The 16,498-nt window shown below is 39.4% G+C and overlaps 1 protein-coding gene across 1 annotated transcript; it reads left to right on the top strand.

Annotated features, from left to right (window-relative positions):
- Nucleotides 1–5: 5 nt before the first annotated feature.
- Nucleotides 6–1,658, top strand: LOC114364510 (spidroin-2-like; the record flags this gene model as incomplete). Its single annotated transcript, XM_028320692.1, has 2 exons — nucleotides 6–474; nucleotides 580–1,658. Coding segments are annotated over 2 exons (1,470 nt in total), but the record flags the coding sequence as incomplete, so codon positions are not given.
- Nucleotides 1,659–16,498: the final 14,840 nt, after the last annotated feature.

Genomic DNA, 16,498 nt, shown 5'->3' with positions numbered 1-16,498 from the left:
GACCAAACGGACCGTACGGACCACACGGCCCAGGATCAGCAGCTGCTGCTGCCGCTGCTGCTTCATCAGGACCAAACGGACCATACGGACCAAACGGACCATACGGACCATATGGCCCAGAAGGACCAAACGGCCCAGGATCATCTGCTGCCGCCGCTGCTTCATCAGGACCAAACGGACCACACGGACCATACGGCCCAGGATCATCAGCTGCTGCTGCCGCTGCTGCTTCATCAGGACCAAACGGACCATACGGACCAAACGGCCCATACGGACCAAACGGACCATATGGACCAAACGGCCCAGGATCATCAGCTGCTGCTGCCGCCGCTGCTGCTTCATCAGGATCAAACGGACCAGTGGTTGTGATTGAAGAAGGACCAAACGGACCAAATGGACCAAACGGCCCAGGATCATCTGCTGCCGCCGCTGCTTCATCAGGACCAAACGGACCATACGGACCATACGGCCCAGGATCATCAGCTGCTGCTGCCGCTGCTGCTTCATCAGGACCAAACGGACCATACGGACCAAACGGCCCATACGGACCAAACGGACCATATGGACCAAACGGCCCAGGATCATCAGCTGCTGCTGCCGCTGCTGCTTCATCAGGATCGAACGGACCAGTGGTTGTGATTGAAGAAGGACCAAACGGACCAAACGGACCAAATGGACCAAACGGCCCAGGATCATCTGCTGCCGCCGCTGCTTCATCAGGACCAAACGGACCATACGGACCATACGGCCCAGGATCATCAGCTGCTGCTGCCGCTGCTGCTTCATCAGGACCAAACGGACCATACGGACCAAACGGCCCATACGGACCAGGATCATCGGCTGGCGCTGCCGCCTCATCAGGACCAAACGGACCAAACGGACCATACGGACCATACGGACCAAACGGCCCATACGGACCAAACGGCCCAGGTTCATCAGCTGCCGCCTCTGCCACCGCATCATCAGCCGGACCAGAAGTAGTTATTATCGAAGAACAAGGATCATCAGCTGCTGCTGCCGCTGCTGCTTCATCAGGACCAAACGGACCATACGGACCAAATGGCCCATACGGACCAGGATCATCGGCTGGCGCTGCCGCCTCATCAGGACCAAACGGACCAAATGGACCAAACGGACCATACGGACCATACGGCCCAGAAGGACCAAACGGACCATACGGACCAAACGGACCATATGGACCAAACGGCCCAGGCTCATCAGCTGCTGCTGCCGCTGCTGCTTCATCAGGACCAAACGGACCATACGGACCAAACGGACCATATGGACCAAACGGACCAGGTTCATCAGCTGCCGCCTCTGCCACCGCATCATCAGCCGGACCAGAAGTAGTTATTATCGAAGAACAAGGATCATCAGCTGCTGCTGCCGCTGCTGCTTCATCAGGACCAAACGGATCATACGGACCATACGGACCGCAAGGAGCAGGGTCGTCGGCCGCCGCCGGTGCTAGTGCTGGTTCAGGCTACGGCCGCGCAGGCCTGTTTGGCGCTTGCAGACTCACCCGCAGACAATTCGTTGTCAAGATCGGCACCAGGCGTCAACCTTGCCTGACCTGCTAATTTTCTTAACTTTTTCACATTTATTTTTTTATTGGATACATCTTTATTTTGTTTCTTTATTATTAAATTCTGGCATCTCAAATTGTGGTTATTATTCTTTATACCCTTCTTTTTTAGTTTGAATAGTTTGTAAGGCTTAATGATATCGTTTTATTAGTACCTACATTTATGATTTTATATCATACTCGTTGTTTTAGCTATCATTATTTACCAATAGACGCTTACTTTCTACAATAATCAGAATATTAATAATCAATGATTTTATATTCACGTTGATACGAGTAGTAATAAGTAACTTCCATACAAGTATACGATTTAAAATACAATAGTACCTACATATTTTTTGCAATTATTTTTTGAAATCTTTGAATGCTGTTCTATTTCTTTTCAAAAATCAAGGAATGTTTGCTTTGAGTAAAATTTTCTATCTACAGTATTAAGAGTAGGTACTCTTCCCCCCAGGTGGCATTACAAAATCAACGGTGTGCGCCTACTATAATAAGAATAACATTCTGATAAAGTTTTTAGAGAGCATCCAAACAATGTGTATCGTCGTGGCGCTACTTCATGATTTTCATATTATTATAACATACTATAACGTAGCTGCGTAGAATACAATAAGCTCCATCTTTCGTAAATTTGCTGAATTAAAACGCTGGCATGATCTTTATATGCATGAATGGTAGCCCAAATACAGCGCCACCTGGAGGGGTAACTAGTAAACTATGTTACTGCGCCTGCGACTTAATTATCTTGCTCCATCACTAAATATAATCCCATCAAAAACAATACTTGTCAAAAAAACCAAGTCTCGCAACTCAGTTGTTCTACGGTAAAAAGTTGTGAGATCCATGTAATACCAAGTCCAGGCCAGGAAATCTTTAACGTTTTACATAAATTATTGACTTGGCCATCGCACTAAATAATTTAATTTACACGTGTTTTCATGCGATTGCACTACCGTGCCCCCAAATATTTTAGTTTTTCCTTGATTCATACACCAAACACTACTTATATTCCAAATTTGAAGCTTCTAGGTCTGCTAGAAGTGCCTTAGAGTTTTGATGATCGGTGAGTCAGTGAGTCAGTCAGTGAGTGACAAAATTAAGTAACTTTGACCCGTTATAATTCTTAAACTACTGGTTCGAATTGAATGAAATTTTAAATATACCGTTTCTTTACAATGCCTGCATAGCTAATGAAAATTCAGCCTTCTAGTTTTATCCACAACGAAGTTACAGGCGAAAATGGCCTGAATTGCTTCGAGAAAAGGATGGTACGGCCGTGCCGCTTTTTTGCTCGACTTGGTGGGGGCACTGCCGTGCCCCCAGATAATAAATATTATATCGTTGAACGTGTTTTTTGCGTATTTATTTGATATAATGTTTTTGACATTTAATTAGTAGGTAGTATGTTATGGTATATGTTGCTTTTTAATTTTATGTTAATAAAGTGCGCAAAAGTGCAAAATTGTTAAATGGTTACGAGTGGGGACAAAAGGATTTTTTTAATACAATAATAACTACATTAATAATTATGTTGAATAGTTTAATTTATTATCAAAGTTATCTTTTACGTCTCTAATTGCTCAGAAACTAGACACTATAGAAAACTGTTATTTAGGGCTTAACCCCACGATACGGCTTTCAATGTTTTGCCACTTTTTTTTGTTTGCATTAAAATAGTAAATAATAATATCAATTTTAAAGTTTATTGACTCTTCACAAAGGTTAGTTACATTAATTATTGTCACGCTTAGCCTAGTTATGCTGACAAAGAAAACCTGTAGTATTCACATCCCTTTATTAGGTAACTAATTGAAACAGCTGATGGGGCAATCATTGTGGTGCAGTTTTTTACACCATTACATAAGACACCTATAACTATCACAAATAACATATTTTAATCAGATTCTAACTAAGTAATAAGTTTATAAATGACACTAGCATTCCTCCACCAAAATACTCGTACTAATCGTGAGGGCTTTTCTTCACGCAATTTACAAACTTCAGGATACTGTATTTTTCTAGAACATTTTCAACGTCTTCTATTATTATTAAAGTTCCTGATTTGATTCAGAATTTTATTTAACTAAATCTGTGTGAATATACAGCGAGGAACAACCGGTTGGCACCCCACCTGCATCCGTAGCATCGCGGAGTCCGCGAGATCAAATTAATGTAAATCAACATTAATGTATGTGAGAAATCGAAGTGACCGTTGCCCTAAGACACCTTTGTGTTTGCACTTTGACTGTGACCGTTGGCCTAAGAGCACCTTATTTTATATCAGTTCTGACCTTTATCAGAGTAAAGTGACGTCTCTGTTAAGTTTTTTTGTGAAGTTTGTGAGTGAAAAATTTGAATGAAATTGAGGCAGTTCAGTGGTCTTCATGATTCTGGTGTACTTGCGTAAGTACCTAGGTAGTAGTATTAAAATAAGTATTAGTACTATGAGTAGGTACCTAAGAACTAAAATATATCGGTACGAATGTTATAAAGGCACCTTCAGGGCCCGTAATAACAGTGTAGGTAAGTAAACTAACATTCGGCATCAATTCGAGTTTGTAATGGTCTCATTGTCTCTTGTACCCTAGTCTGCTTGTTAGACTCTAAACTGCTGTAACTGAAAGTGATACTCATAGTAATTATTCCAATAAGATCGGTTCCCGCTTAGCTATAACACTTGTTTAAAATAAATAATAAATAAAATATTTATTTGAACAACTATTTCCATAACTAGGAATACCTAGTTATGGAAATAGTTAGACCTAGTAAACCCGAGGTATTTTTTGCATTAATAATAAGTTTAATGCAAAAAATACCTCGGGTTTACTAGGTCACCATCCAAAGATCTTTTGGGGTAGAGTGAATCGGAGTTCGGATTTTCGGAATTAAGAATAGGTACTACTTTCACACCACAACTTTTAATACTTAATTCTGTTAGCTAGACATTCCTAGCAGAATTTATTCAGTTATTGTTTCATGAGGTATTTTTCCTCAAGGCTTACACCCGTATACGTAAGCGTCGGCAAACATGTCAAACGCACGATAGAATAATTAAATCGATACAATAATGTACAATTAATGTATTGTATCGATGACAATCAACGTCTAATGAACTAAGGTAACAACTTGTTCGAAAGAGTGGTACTTATAGCAAAATAATTATTAGTACTGACTAATAATTATTTTGTAATAATATTATTAAACAACTGTGTTTAATATTCAGACTTTTTAATAACAAACAATATTATGTGGGACATAGTACCTAGGTATTCCTATTAGAATTCTTACTCCTATAGTAGACTTTTTTTTTCACGTGTTGTGTAGAGAGCATTTCCATATTATATGTAGTACCTATCAATGTAGATGTGAAGTGACACTCACATAAAGATTTCATTGCGATTTTGCAAAAAATAGTCCATCCCGAAATGAAACTTGTATCAACCATCCGATAAAGTATATTGATGTCAGTTAATAGGCAACTTTTAACGTTCTATTAAGCAGTTTTGTTTATGTAGATGAAAAATACTAATCTGAACCGTGAATTTATGCTTTCTCAAATTATTTGTAGCTTGAATAAAATTGGAATATTTATTGCGTTGCTGAATAAATAGAGTTCAATATAGACTGATCGCAGCTTTTATTACCACTCGAAAAGTTGGGCTCATATTTTATCAGCAATAGGCGGGATGAAAATTACGAGTATAATCTGATCTATTTTTTGCGCGAGAAATTCTATCGATGCATCAAAAAACTAAACTAGAATAGTTCGGAAAGATGATCTCGCCTGATTTGCTGCCAAAAATCATGCAAAAAAAGGAAAATGGCCGCGCGTGATCGTCAAGGGGGTGGGCATTTTAAATGTTCATTCTCTAACACAGGCGCAATAGTCAGTGCGATGACGCGCCGGGGGGCGGAACTACCCTCTACACACCGACTACACCCACACTAGCGCACCGACCAGCGAGGCCTGAGCCGCTTCACCCCTCTGCGCTGTTACAATCTCGAGGGATCAAAGGACGACTGCGAGCGCGGTGACGTGTCGCGTTACACTAGACACCCAGGCGTCCACTGTGCGAAAAACTATACTCACACTAGCGCAAAGTTGAAACGTGGTAGGCATAAAATTCGAAAATATACATAGGCGGTTCTCCACTCCGGGCCGCAAATGAGATGGTACGCGAAGTGGAATGAATGCATGATTTCGCGTTATTTGACTTACTATCTGTTCGTGCATATTGTGCGCTCGCTTTTGGCTACATTCATATTCAATGACTTTTTTTAAATATAAGATTCGAGACAGGTCGTGTCAGAGAGGTGATATGGAGCTCTATATCGTAGATTAACTGCCTACCACTTCATTTCATATCATACAATTTTAAAGCCAATTTTCAGTACTAATATTTTTATGATGGTTCTTTAAAGTTGGCTTAAATCATAATTGAGCGATGATTAAGATTTCAATTTATTAAAATATGCCTTAGCTGATGTGGTAAATATTAATAAATACCTAATGATCAGAAAAATGTTTGTAAAATAATTATAAGGTGGCAATTTACTTTATCACAAAACTTAGGTAATAACTACATTCGTATCGAGTACTTTCGAAGTATGTATACTAGAGATGAAACGGATATCCGGTAACTATCCGGTAGACCGGATATCCGGCCTAAATTTACTATCCGGCCGGATACCGGATAGTAACTCACTATCCAGCCGGATACCGGATATTAAAAATCTACGACAATTTTCTATTAATAAAATGAAATACATTAATCTTTGAGGTAAATATCAATAAAATGGCTTATAATAATGACGGTTTTTGTTTAAAGTCCAAAAAGTTACAAAAGCCATATTAAGGTCTTTCAAAAAACTAATTTCTCTTTCTGGGCTATTCACTCTAATGACGAATACATAAATAGTAAATGTCGATGTTAGTGTCGAAATATTGCCAAATAAAAAAGGCGATCTTTTTTTCACTGATGGTTTGATGACATGATGCATGCAGTTCAGTCAGATTACGCAACAAGTAAACTAATTTAATTTTCGCTATTCAATCACGCACGATAGCAACCAAAATCGCCCGTTGATCTGCCCCCTAGACAAGTGGCAAAATCTGACATTCTATTCGGACGGATTAGATTTTCGAAAAGTGTGACTAGTCTAGTCTACTACGAGTAATACCCACTGACCCCCTTCGAAGCACTTGTGCGGCGCTAAACTCGTCACGACATGCAACGAGACAATGGGCCAACTAACCGGCCGCCGGATATCCGGCTATTCGGCCTAGCAGCTGGCCGGATATCCGGTATCCGGTATCCGGCCAAACAACTATCCGTTTCATCTCTAATGTATACCTAATCAATATAATTTCATTTTGTGTAAACCAAATAAAAAGCTTAGACTATACCTGACAACTATCAAATTGAGGTCATAAAACCGAGTCCATAAAATTAGCAATAGCTTTTAACGGCTTATCGGAGCGAAACAAAGGCGCATCGCACTAAAAAAGAGTAGGCAGTAGATACGCAATACGCTCACATTACGTAATACTAGGTACGCAGCAGTAGCGATTTTTCGGAGCAGTTCTCAATATATCACGTCGGTTGCAGCGTCACGACGCACACGCGCGCACGCACACACGCGCGCGGCGTCATCGTCAAGCCTGCCCAGTAAGGTCGGAGAAAAAAGAACAAAAAAGATATACTTTTTTGTTTCTTTTTTTTTTAATTTTGATTGACTATTTTCTTAAAGTTTGGAAGGGACAAGGGAAGAGGAATAGCATGTTGAACTGAGAAGGTAGAGCAAAATTGTAGATGAAAAATAAAAAAAAGGGTCACGTGTGTTACTCTTTCAAATATAACCACAGAATCTTTTTGTAATGATTTGGTAATGAAGCTCTACATTCAAATTCCGAGCGTCATTATTATAGTGTGCGTGTGCACTCATGTATAATTTAGCGTGTACTGATAACACTCAAACTCAAGAATGGTGGGGCGCGTCTTCGTGGATGAAATGATCTATACAATATTCAAACCCATAAGCCTAGGCGCAGACCATCTATTTTTCTTCAGCCGATAGTTTAGTCGGGCAGTTGATCAGTATGGGCGCACATTACGCCGATTCGATTGAGCCGATTCTTCACACAAATTAAAATCGGGCCCAACTTATCGGCCAACTAATCAGTGGTCTGTGCCTAGTCTTAGACATTAATTTTTTTTGTTCTTTTTTTTCATAAAAGTCCGTAGTTTATTTGTCATCGGTACCCCCCGGCGGGTATTTTCCGAAGTGTGAGAGAGCCACGTTATTAGTTCGCCGCGCGCTGGGATAGGTTTTCACAATTTTGAGCCGGGCACAGTCACAATGCTCCGTCATTTTCTATGATTAATAGTGGCGCGGCAGCCGCTGCGCTACGGCCCACCGTTTTGTCTCATACTGATTATTTTATAGATTTTCTAAAGTTTACTTAGTTGAGAATAGATAGACAAAGATAATAAAATTCACAAAACTAATTGTAAACCTATCAATCGAATATTCACAACACTTATCGGAAAACTATCTACCTTTTGTTCAGGTTATTTAGGAAAATATAGATAGGAGACATTGAGAATGAAAATAATTATACTGATCGTAGAGCTGTCACGTATGTTTTGGTTCAAGTTTATCATTTATGTAAAGTTCAGCTACCTAACAAAAAAATATTAATTACATTCATTTTCATCGCCAAAAATAGGAGTAGTAATCAATGAGTTAGTTATTTTACAGCGAATACACGGAGATATTTTTTCTCTATCACGCACTACAGAATATTAACTCCCGATGCAGTCCTAAAAATATCTTTCTGATATTATGGATGTCTCAACATGTCAACTGCGTTGGTTAGGTTACTGGATAGCTTAATTAAACCAGTTTTAAGTAGTGGTGTAATGTTAATTATTCAGCAGCAGCAACAGAATTCATGGAAACGTAGTTGGGCGATACTAGAAATAACGTAACTACCTACATTTAATAAGAGTTTGGAGTTACTAAAATACTGACGTAAGGAAGCTGTGTAAACCTGTAGGTAAGTTAGAAAATACGAAAATCAAAGTATTAATTATTCAGTTTGAAAACAAATTTAATTAATTTCGTCATAATTCCTATGCATGTAATCAATCAGCATAGTAATCGCTGTACAGATAATAATTTTAATAAATAAACACGTCAAAAACGCCGCGCGGACGTGGTCGCGTTACTAAAAAGCTTGGTAGGCCTAAAAACGTGGATTTCAGCCATCACCCCCCTCCCTAAAGGGGGGCGCCCACTTGCACTAGCCCCATCCCCTGGCGGCACTTGACGACCGCGGCTCTAGAATATTAATGTTCCCACTTAATTGAATATTTTTGACTTATCGATTTTTTTCGAAGTAGTTTTTACAACGTGCGCAGCAGATCTCCTCACTATTTCTAGTTGGCAATTGAATTTTTAAGTTCTCTTCCGAATTCTGTGAGGCGTATTTTTTGGCACTTTGTTATCATAGCTTTTTAATAAGTTGAGATTTTGTTCTGCAATAATGAATAATATTGTAGAGTTTTATTAAAACTCATGCTTGAAGGCTAATTTCTTTACTTTCTATTCATTAGCATCTAATGATTAGATTAATAAAATGAAATAGATGTATTCTTGGGTAGGTAAAAATAGGTTTTAAAAAACAGACTTGAGAATCAAATCCACATAGGTAGTTATTACAAATAAGACAATATTTTAACGTAAAATATCATGTTAGTATACATATTGATTGATATGTTTAAGTAGGTTCCTAGCGTTTACTCACACATCTTTTTAGTTACTTATCACGGCTTCACTTTTACCAGGACATTTAGTAAGTGATCACTTTTCTATTCTAGATAACTAGAAACATTATNTTTATAGATTTTCTCAAGTTTACTTAGTTGAGAATAGATAGACAAAGAGAACAATTTCACAAAAGTAATCGAAAACCTATCAACCTAGTATTCACACCACATATCGGAAAACTATCTACCTATCATTTAGGAAAACATAGACAGGAGACATGGAGAATGAAAATATAGTGATCGTAGAGCTATCACCCACAATTCGTAAGAAAACAGAATTAATTACGTTCACTTTCATCACCAAAAAATATAAACTCGGAGAGATTTTATTCTCCATCACGCACTTTAGAAAAACTCCCGATGCAGTTCAAAAAATATATTTCTGATATTATGGATAAATAAACTCAACATACTGCGTTGGTTAGGTTACTGGATAGCTTAATTAAACCAGTTTTAAGTAGTGGTGTAATATTAATTATTCAGCAGCAGCAACAGAATTCATGGAAACGTAGTTGGGCGTTACTAGAAATAACGTAACTACCTGCATCTAATAAGAGTTTGGAGTTACTAAAATAGGTACTGACGTAAGGTAGCTTTGTAAACCTGTTAGTCCAGTCAATAAAGCATTATAGATGGAAAACTGTAGAACACAATTTCTGACTTCAGGACTTTATTTAGACTAGTTAGGAGGTGAACATAGCAAAAGTCCCCGCCCTTAGCCCTTGAGCCGGCGGGGAGAGGGGGGTTTAAAGGTGCCACTTTTCGGTTTTTCGCTTAATCCTCGGAAACTATGCGTCCTAGTGACATGACTACTATACACCAAAAAAAGCATATTCAATTTGCTACAGGTGAGATAGTCAAGTTTTTCTATAAATTGTATAGTTTTCGTGGCATCTGCTCTAGAAGGTCTGTAATATTGGAAATTTTATTTTTGTCTTACATGTTCCCATCAGGAGAAAATCGACTAAATCAACATTGAGCTATCATTCTCGACATGCGGGAGCATGTTAAGCCTTGTACCAGGGAGGGGACTGCACCGTGCGTATATTTAGACGAACCACTTTGAGCCACTTTTGACTCCTCATCACTCAAAAACTACTGTGCATTAACACTTCAAATTTGGCTCATGTGTTGAGACTTGCAAGATATACATCAGTTTCAAATTTCATAAATATGCCTCAAACGGTTCTTTAGATATTGACGTCTAAAAATCTACATGCCTGACCTGTAGACCAAATTCTAACCACTTCCAGATGACCTCGAAGGTTCAAATTTGGCATCCAGAAAGGTAGTTATGTAAATACAAAGGAACAAATAAAAAACCAGTAAATTTTAACATTTCACATGTGATAGATAGATTTTAGTGCTCTAAATATCGATTTTTGAACGTCAATACCTAAATAACCGTTTGAGGTATATTTATGAAATTTGAAGCTGATGTATATCTTGCAAGTCTCAATACATGAGCCAAATTTGAAGTGTTAATGCACAGTAGTTTTTGAATGATGAGGAGTCAAAAGTGGCTCTAATTGGTTCGTCTAAATATATGCACGTTGCAGTCCCCTCCATGGAACTAGGCTTATCATGCTCCCGCATGTCTATAGTGTTTGCTCAATGTTGATTTAGTCGATTTTCTCCTGAAATGAACATGTAAGACAACAATAAAACTTCCAATTTTACAGACCTTCTAGAGAAGATGCCGCAAAAACTGTACAAGATATAGCAAAACTTGACGGTCTCACCTGTAGCAAATTGAATAAGCTTTTTTTGGTTCATAGTAGTCATGTCACTAGGACGCATAGTTTCCGAGGATTAAGCGAAAAACCGAAAAGTGGTACCTTTAAAACCTCCTCTCCCCGCCGGCTCAAGGGCTAAGGGGGGACTTTTGCTATGTTCACCTCCTAACTAGTCTAAATAAAGTCCGGAGGTCAGAAATTGTGTTCCACGGATTTCTCTCTACACCGTCGTTAAGGCATTCATTGACTGGACTATGTAGGTAAGTTAGAAAATATGAAAATCAAAGTATTATTTATTCAGTTTGAAAACAAATGTAATTAATTTCGTCATAATTCCTATGCATGTAATCAATCAGCATAGTAATCGCTGTGCAGATAATAATTTTAATAAATAAACACGTCAAAAACGCCGCGCGGACGTGGTCGCGTTACTAAAAAGCTTGGTAGGCCTAAAAACGTGGATTTCAGCCATCACCCCCCTCCCTAAAGGGGGGCGCCCACCTGCACTAGCCCCATCCCCTGGCGGCACTTGACGACCGCGGCTCTAGAATATTAATGTTCCCACTTAATTGAATATTTTTGACTTATCGATTTTTTCCGAAGTAGTTTTTACAACGTGCGCAGCATATCTCCTCACTATTTCTAGTTGGCAATTGAATTTTTAAGTTCTCTTCCGAATTCTGTGAGGCGTATTTTTTGGCACTTTGTTATCATAGCTTTTTAATTAGTTGAGATTTTGTTCTGCATCAATGAATATACATATATAGTAGAGTTTTATTAAAACTCATGCTTGAAGGCTAATTTCTTTATTTTCTATTCATTAGCATCTAATGATTAGATTAATAAAATAAAATAGATGTATTCTTGGGTAGGTAAAAATAGGTTTTAAAAAACAGACTTGAGAATCAAATCCACATAGGTATTACAAATAAGACAATATTTTAACGTAAAATATCATGTTAGTATACATATTGATTGATATGTTTAAGTAGGATCCTAGCCTTTACTCACACATCTTTTTAGTTACTTATCACGGCTTCACTTTTACCAGGACATTTAGTAATTGTGATCACTTTTCTATTCTACTAACAATGAAACAAAAATTACAACATTTACTAACACTTTCAAAGCTGAATTTCCAAACAGTGTAGTAACTATAACTACAAACATTATTATACCTATTCAAACTTTGCGCTGTCCCGACACAAATCAAGACAAACGCTCACCTAAACCCGGTCCGAATCCACCCGGACAGTCCAATATCCGAATCCGTCTTCTAATTATCCTCAATATTAATTCCCCAATCGTAAATAATATCCAGCGCACAATGTTATCTTAACAAATTGACGCCGCCCGACCAGAGCGAGACAAAACCTCGTAGCTCCAAATTTTACAATTTTGCGCGCCAGTGTTTAGCGCTGTTTATGAGGGGAGGGGTGGGGTGGCTATAGTGCCGAAAGGGGGAAAGGATAAGGAGAAACTGACCAAAACCCCCGACACTTAGATATATTTGTGCGATGGCGACCCCGAAGATACGGATCGGCGCGCGTGTGTGCGTGCGACGATGTTTAGAAGCCTTTGTAAAATAATAAGGGTAATGTGCTTAGTTCGGGTGGGTAGTGCAGCTAGGGAGTTAGTTGGGCTCGGGGTGAATAATTTATATTGAATATGATAGTGCTATAAATTTTGCTATGCGTTCACTGATATTTAGAGCTTTTCACGATTTATTGTTCAACATTAGTCGGATATCGACCTTTCTTAAATAACTGCAGCAATACAGCAATTGAAACATCCAATTACTGACTTACGAGTATTTGCACAAGTTTTTACTAAAATGATCCCTTTAGTTGCACAAGTTTTTATTAAAATATTCCTTCAAATTTAACTACGAACACCTTTGATGGCAATGTCTTACCTCCACATTATTGTTATTTTAAATTTTATATTTTAACTCAAACCAATTGTATTCTTACTAACCTTTAAATTTTTAAGTACTTATTTACTAACACTATGATCTGTATGTGGTCGAAATTAAATAAATTTATTATTATGTTTGTAAGCTTTGGAGCTCACGGGTCAAAAGTGGCCCGGTCCTTTATAAGGCTTGCGTGGGGATACAGATCCAACACGTAGAGGCCGTTTTAAGCGCAAAATAATCGACAAAAGTGAAAGTGGTGCACATGCTGGATCTAGTCTCTGACTATATCATGGGATGTAGCCAGAGACCAGCCCCAGCCTGTGCACAGGAGCTATTGCAGTTATTGGAGAACGGACTAGGGTTATGGATGAAGGATGGAGGGACTGGTTACTGGGCTATGGATGGAGACTACGGGTCACCTGCCTGGTTCATAGTCTTGGACTGAAAAAATGGCAGGCGGTGACTAGCCAGCGACTAAATGGGCCCCCCCTGGCGTCATGGGTCGTATAGACCGGACTGAGGGGCAACATTGGCGTCTGCCAGCTCAGGGGTGTAGAGAGGTGTGCTGCGCTTTCTCCGGAGTTACTCGCGGCGTTATGCCCTTTAAAACTTCCACCCCTGAAGCATATAGCTCTGGCGACTCCACTCTGGCCGGCCGGTTAAGGCAAGCCAGAGGTGAAAGTCCTGCAGACCTATTATTATTGTCCTCTAACAAAATGAATATTTAACGACGGTCTTACAAGATTGTATTCGAGTTGCAATTAGGCCAAAACAAAATTTTAATTAAACTCAAAGTAGCGCAATAGTACCTACCAAAATTCTTGTGTCAGACCTTTAAAGGGTCCAATATTGGAGCAGTTTACGATCTCGTACATATAATACGACAGCGAAAGTTAAAAGCATTCCTTTCCACAATAGGAGGTCGTTCCGTCAGATCGAATGTGTTTATCCGGGCCAACATTCGTTCTTTAGTACGGTCCGACGGCCATTCGTCGGCGACAGCCCGATTTAATATTCTATTTTACTCTGGCGATAAGATTAAAGTATGTAATTTCTTGTGCCCAAATGAGGGAGGCGTTTTGTATGGCGCTAACGGCCCGGCTAGGGTTGGAAATTTGGGGTGGTTGGCGTTCTTAACCGGGATATATTTTCTGAAACTTTTTAATTGCATTTTCCACTGTCGTAATTCTTAGAAGATTGATTGTGTATTCCGATTTATGAATGATTTTAAAAATATATATTTTTAAGTAGCATAAACGAGTGCGACTAATGTGCCTCTTAACTGTACACATAGTACAAAAAGTGAACATATTTTTTCTCGAAATGCCAATCTTTTTGTTTAGTTCAACAGGGAACATCTATAATTTACCTTTCTAATAAAAGAGTAATGAAGTTATACCTTTATTTCACTTGAAAAGTCACGTATTAACTCTTTCCGCATCCAATTACTTAAATACTAAAAGAAACAAACAACTCTACAAACTCTCGTCATAAGGAATGTACCTATAGTAACTAGTTCGTCGTAGGTGTGAACAGTCACAACAGATATCCATAGCTATCTCGAGCCGTCCTATGCAAAATTCGAGGTATTCGTTAGCGTCGCAATGGCAGCCCTCGCTGTAAGAAGTCCGTTCGCCCGCCCCGCCCCACCCACACTAAGATGACGGCATATTGGACAATTTGCACGGAAAATCGCGACGACGCAGCTCGCTTTGGGAGTTCAATTTATGAATATATTTGAGCCATTTAAGGCGCATTCTGAAACTCTATTAAAACTCAAGTTTATATTCAAGTATGTAATTGATTAAATTGAAATATTTACATCGATTATAGGCTTGATTCCTGATCGCGAATTTAGGCGTGATTTCATGTTGTTTGGACCCTTGAAACAAACACGAAAAACCTATTTTTATAAGCTTCGAATTGTAATTACTAGCTTATCTTTTAATGTATATTATTCAGTTACGGCATTGACACAGGCTCCAGGGTCCATTAGACTGGATTGACAAAAACTGCCCTAACTACTGTCAGATTGAACTGTTGAACTCCTAAACATTACTAAAACTCTGACACCCAAGGTCGTGAAAACATTTGTTATTAAGTTAGAAAAACAAATATTATACCTACATTGATTTGCTATCTTTTGGTATTATCTACTTAAATTAAGTTACTGATATTCTGGAAATGAGATAAGTCGATCGATGTAAGAATTGTACCCAATAAACGTTAAGTGGTGGACCCTCCTCCACAAGAAGCGACAATTTTCGCACGGGCGGGAATCGTGACTCGCCTGGAGATTACATTTTGCCTTTAGTTCGTGATGTTGGTATTCTGATCGAGAAGAAATATAGAAAGATATTTATTTTTATTATGGTAACTATTCCCTCTAGATGAGAACTAAAAATACATATAACTTTGATTTATTTGATGAATTTCCAATATGAAATGTAGCAGCCTACNAACTGCAGCAATACAGCAATTGAAACATCCAATTACTGACTTACGAGTATTTGCACAAGTTTTTACTAAAATGATCCCTTTAGTTGCACAAGTTTTTATTAAAATATTCCTTCAAATTTAACTACGAACACCTTTGATGGCAATGTCTTACCTCCACATTATTGTTATTTTAAATTTTATATTTTAACTCAAACCAATTGTATTCTTACTAACCTTTAAATTTTTAAGTACTTATTTACTAACACTATGATCTGTATGTGGTCGAAATTAAATAAATTTATTATTATGTTTGTAAGCTTTGGAGCTCACGGGTCAAAAGTGGCCCGGTCCTTTATAAGGCTTGCGTGGGGATACAGATCCAACACGTAGAGGCCGTTTTAAGCGCAAAATAATCGACAAAAGTGAAAGTGGTGCACATGCTGGATCTAGTCTCTGACTATATCATGGGATGTAGCCAGAGACCAGCCCCAGCCTGTGCACAGGAGCTATTGCAGTTATTGGAGAATGGACTAGGGTTATGGATGAAGGATGGATGGACTGGTTACTGGGCTATGGATGGAGACTACGGGACACCTGCCTGGTTCATAGTTTTTTTATAGAGGTTTTCTCCTCGCGGCCCTGGTAAAACAGGACCCCCGGCCCGCCGTAGCGGGTTACGGTCTGCTCTATGCCGCTGCTCGGTCAGCTCTGCTGATCAGAGAGGTACCGAGAGCGGCCCTCCAAAGAATGGGCCCGGGCAAACGCCCCGCCAGCCCCCACCTGTGGGGGTTTTTAAAGATGTCCCCTGCATCGTGGCCCGGGCAAATGCCTCGACGGCCCCCGGCCCACTCAATTGTGGGTTACGGGTTGCCCGACAGGCCCGCCGAGTTGACGAGACCTGCCGCGCAGGTGAGAAGTTAGCCGCCCGCGTGAACAGACCACGCGGACGTTGCCCAGGGTGCACCACGAGGAGGTCCCTCACCAT

Source organism: Ostrinia furnacalis, unplaced genomic scaffold (genome assembly GCF_004193835.3).
Source record: "Ostrinia furnacalis isolate ACB-3 unplaced genomic scaffold, ASM419383v2 OfSCF7446, whole genome shotgun sequence".
Classification (NCBI taxonomy): domain Eukaryota; kingdom Metazoa; phylum Arthropoda; class Insecta; order Lepidoptera; family Crambidae; genus Ostrinia; species Ostrinia furnacalis.
This window is presented reverse-complemented; position numbering and strand designations above follow the sequence as displayed.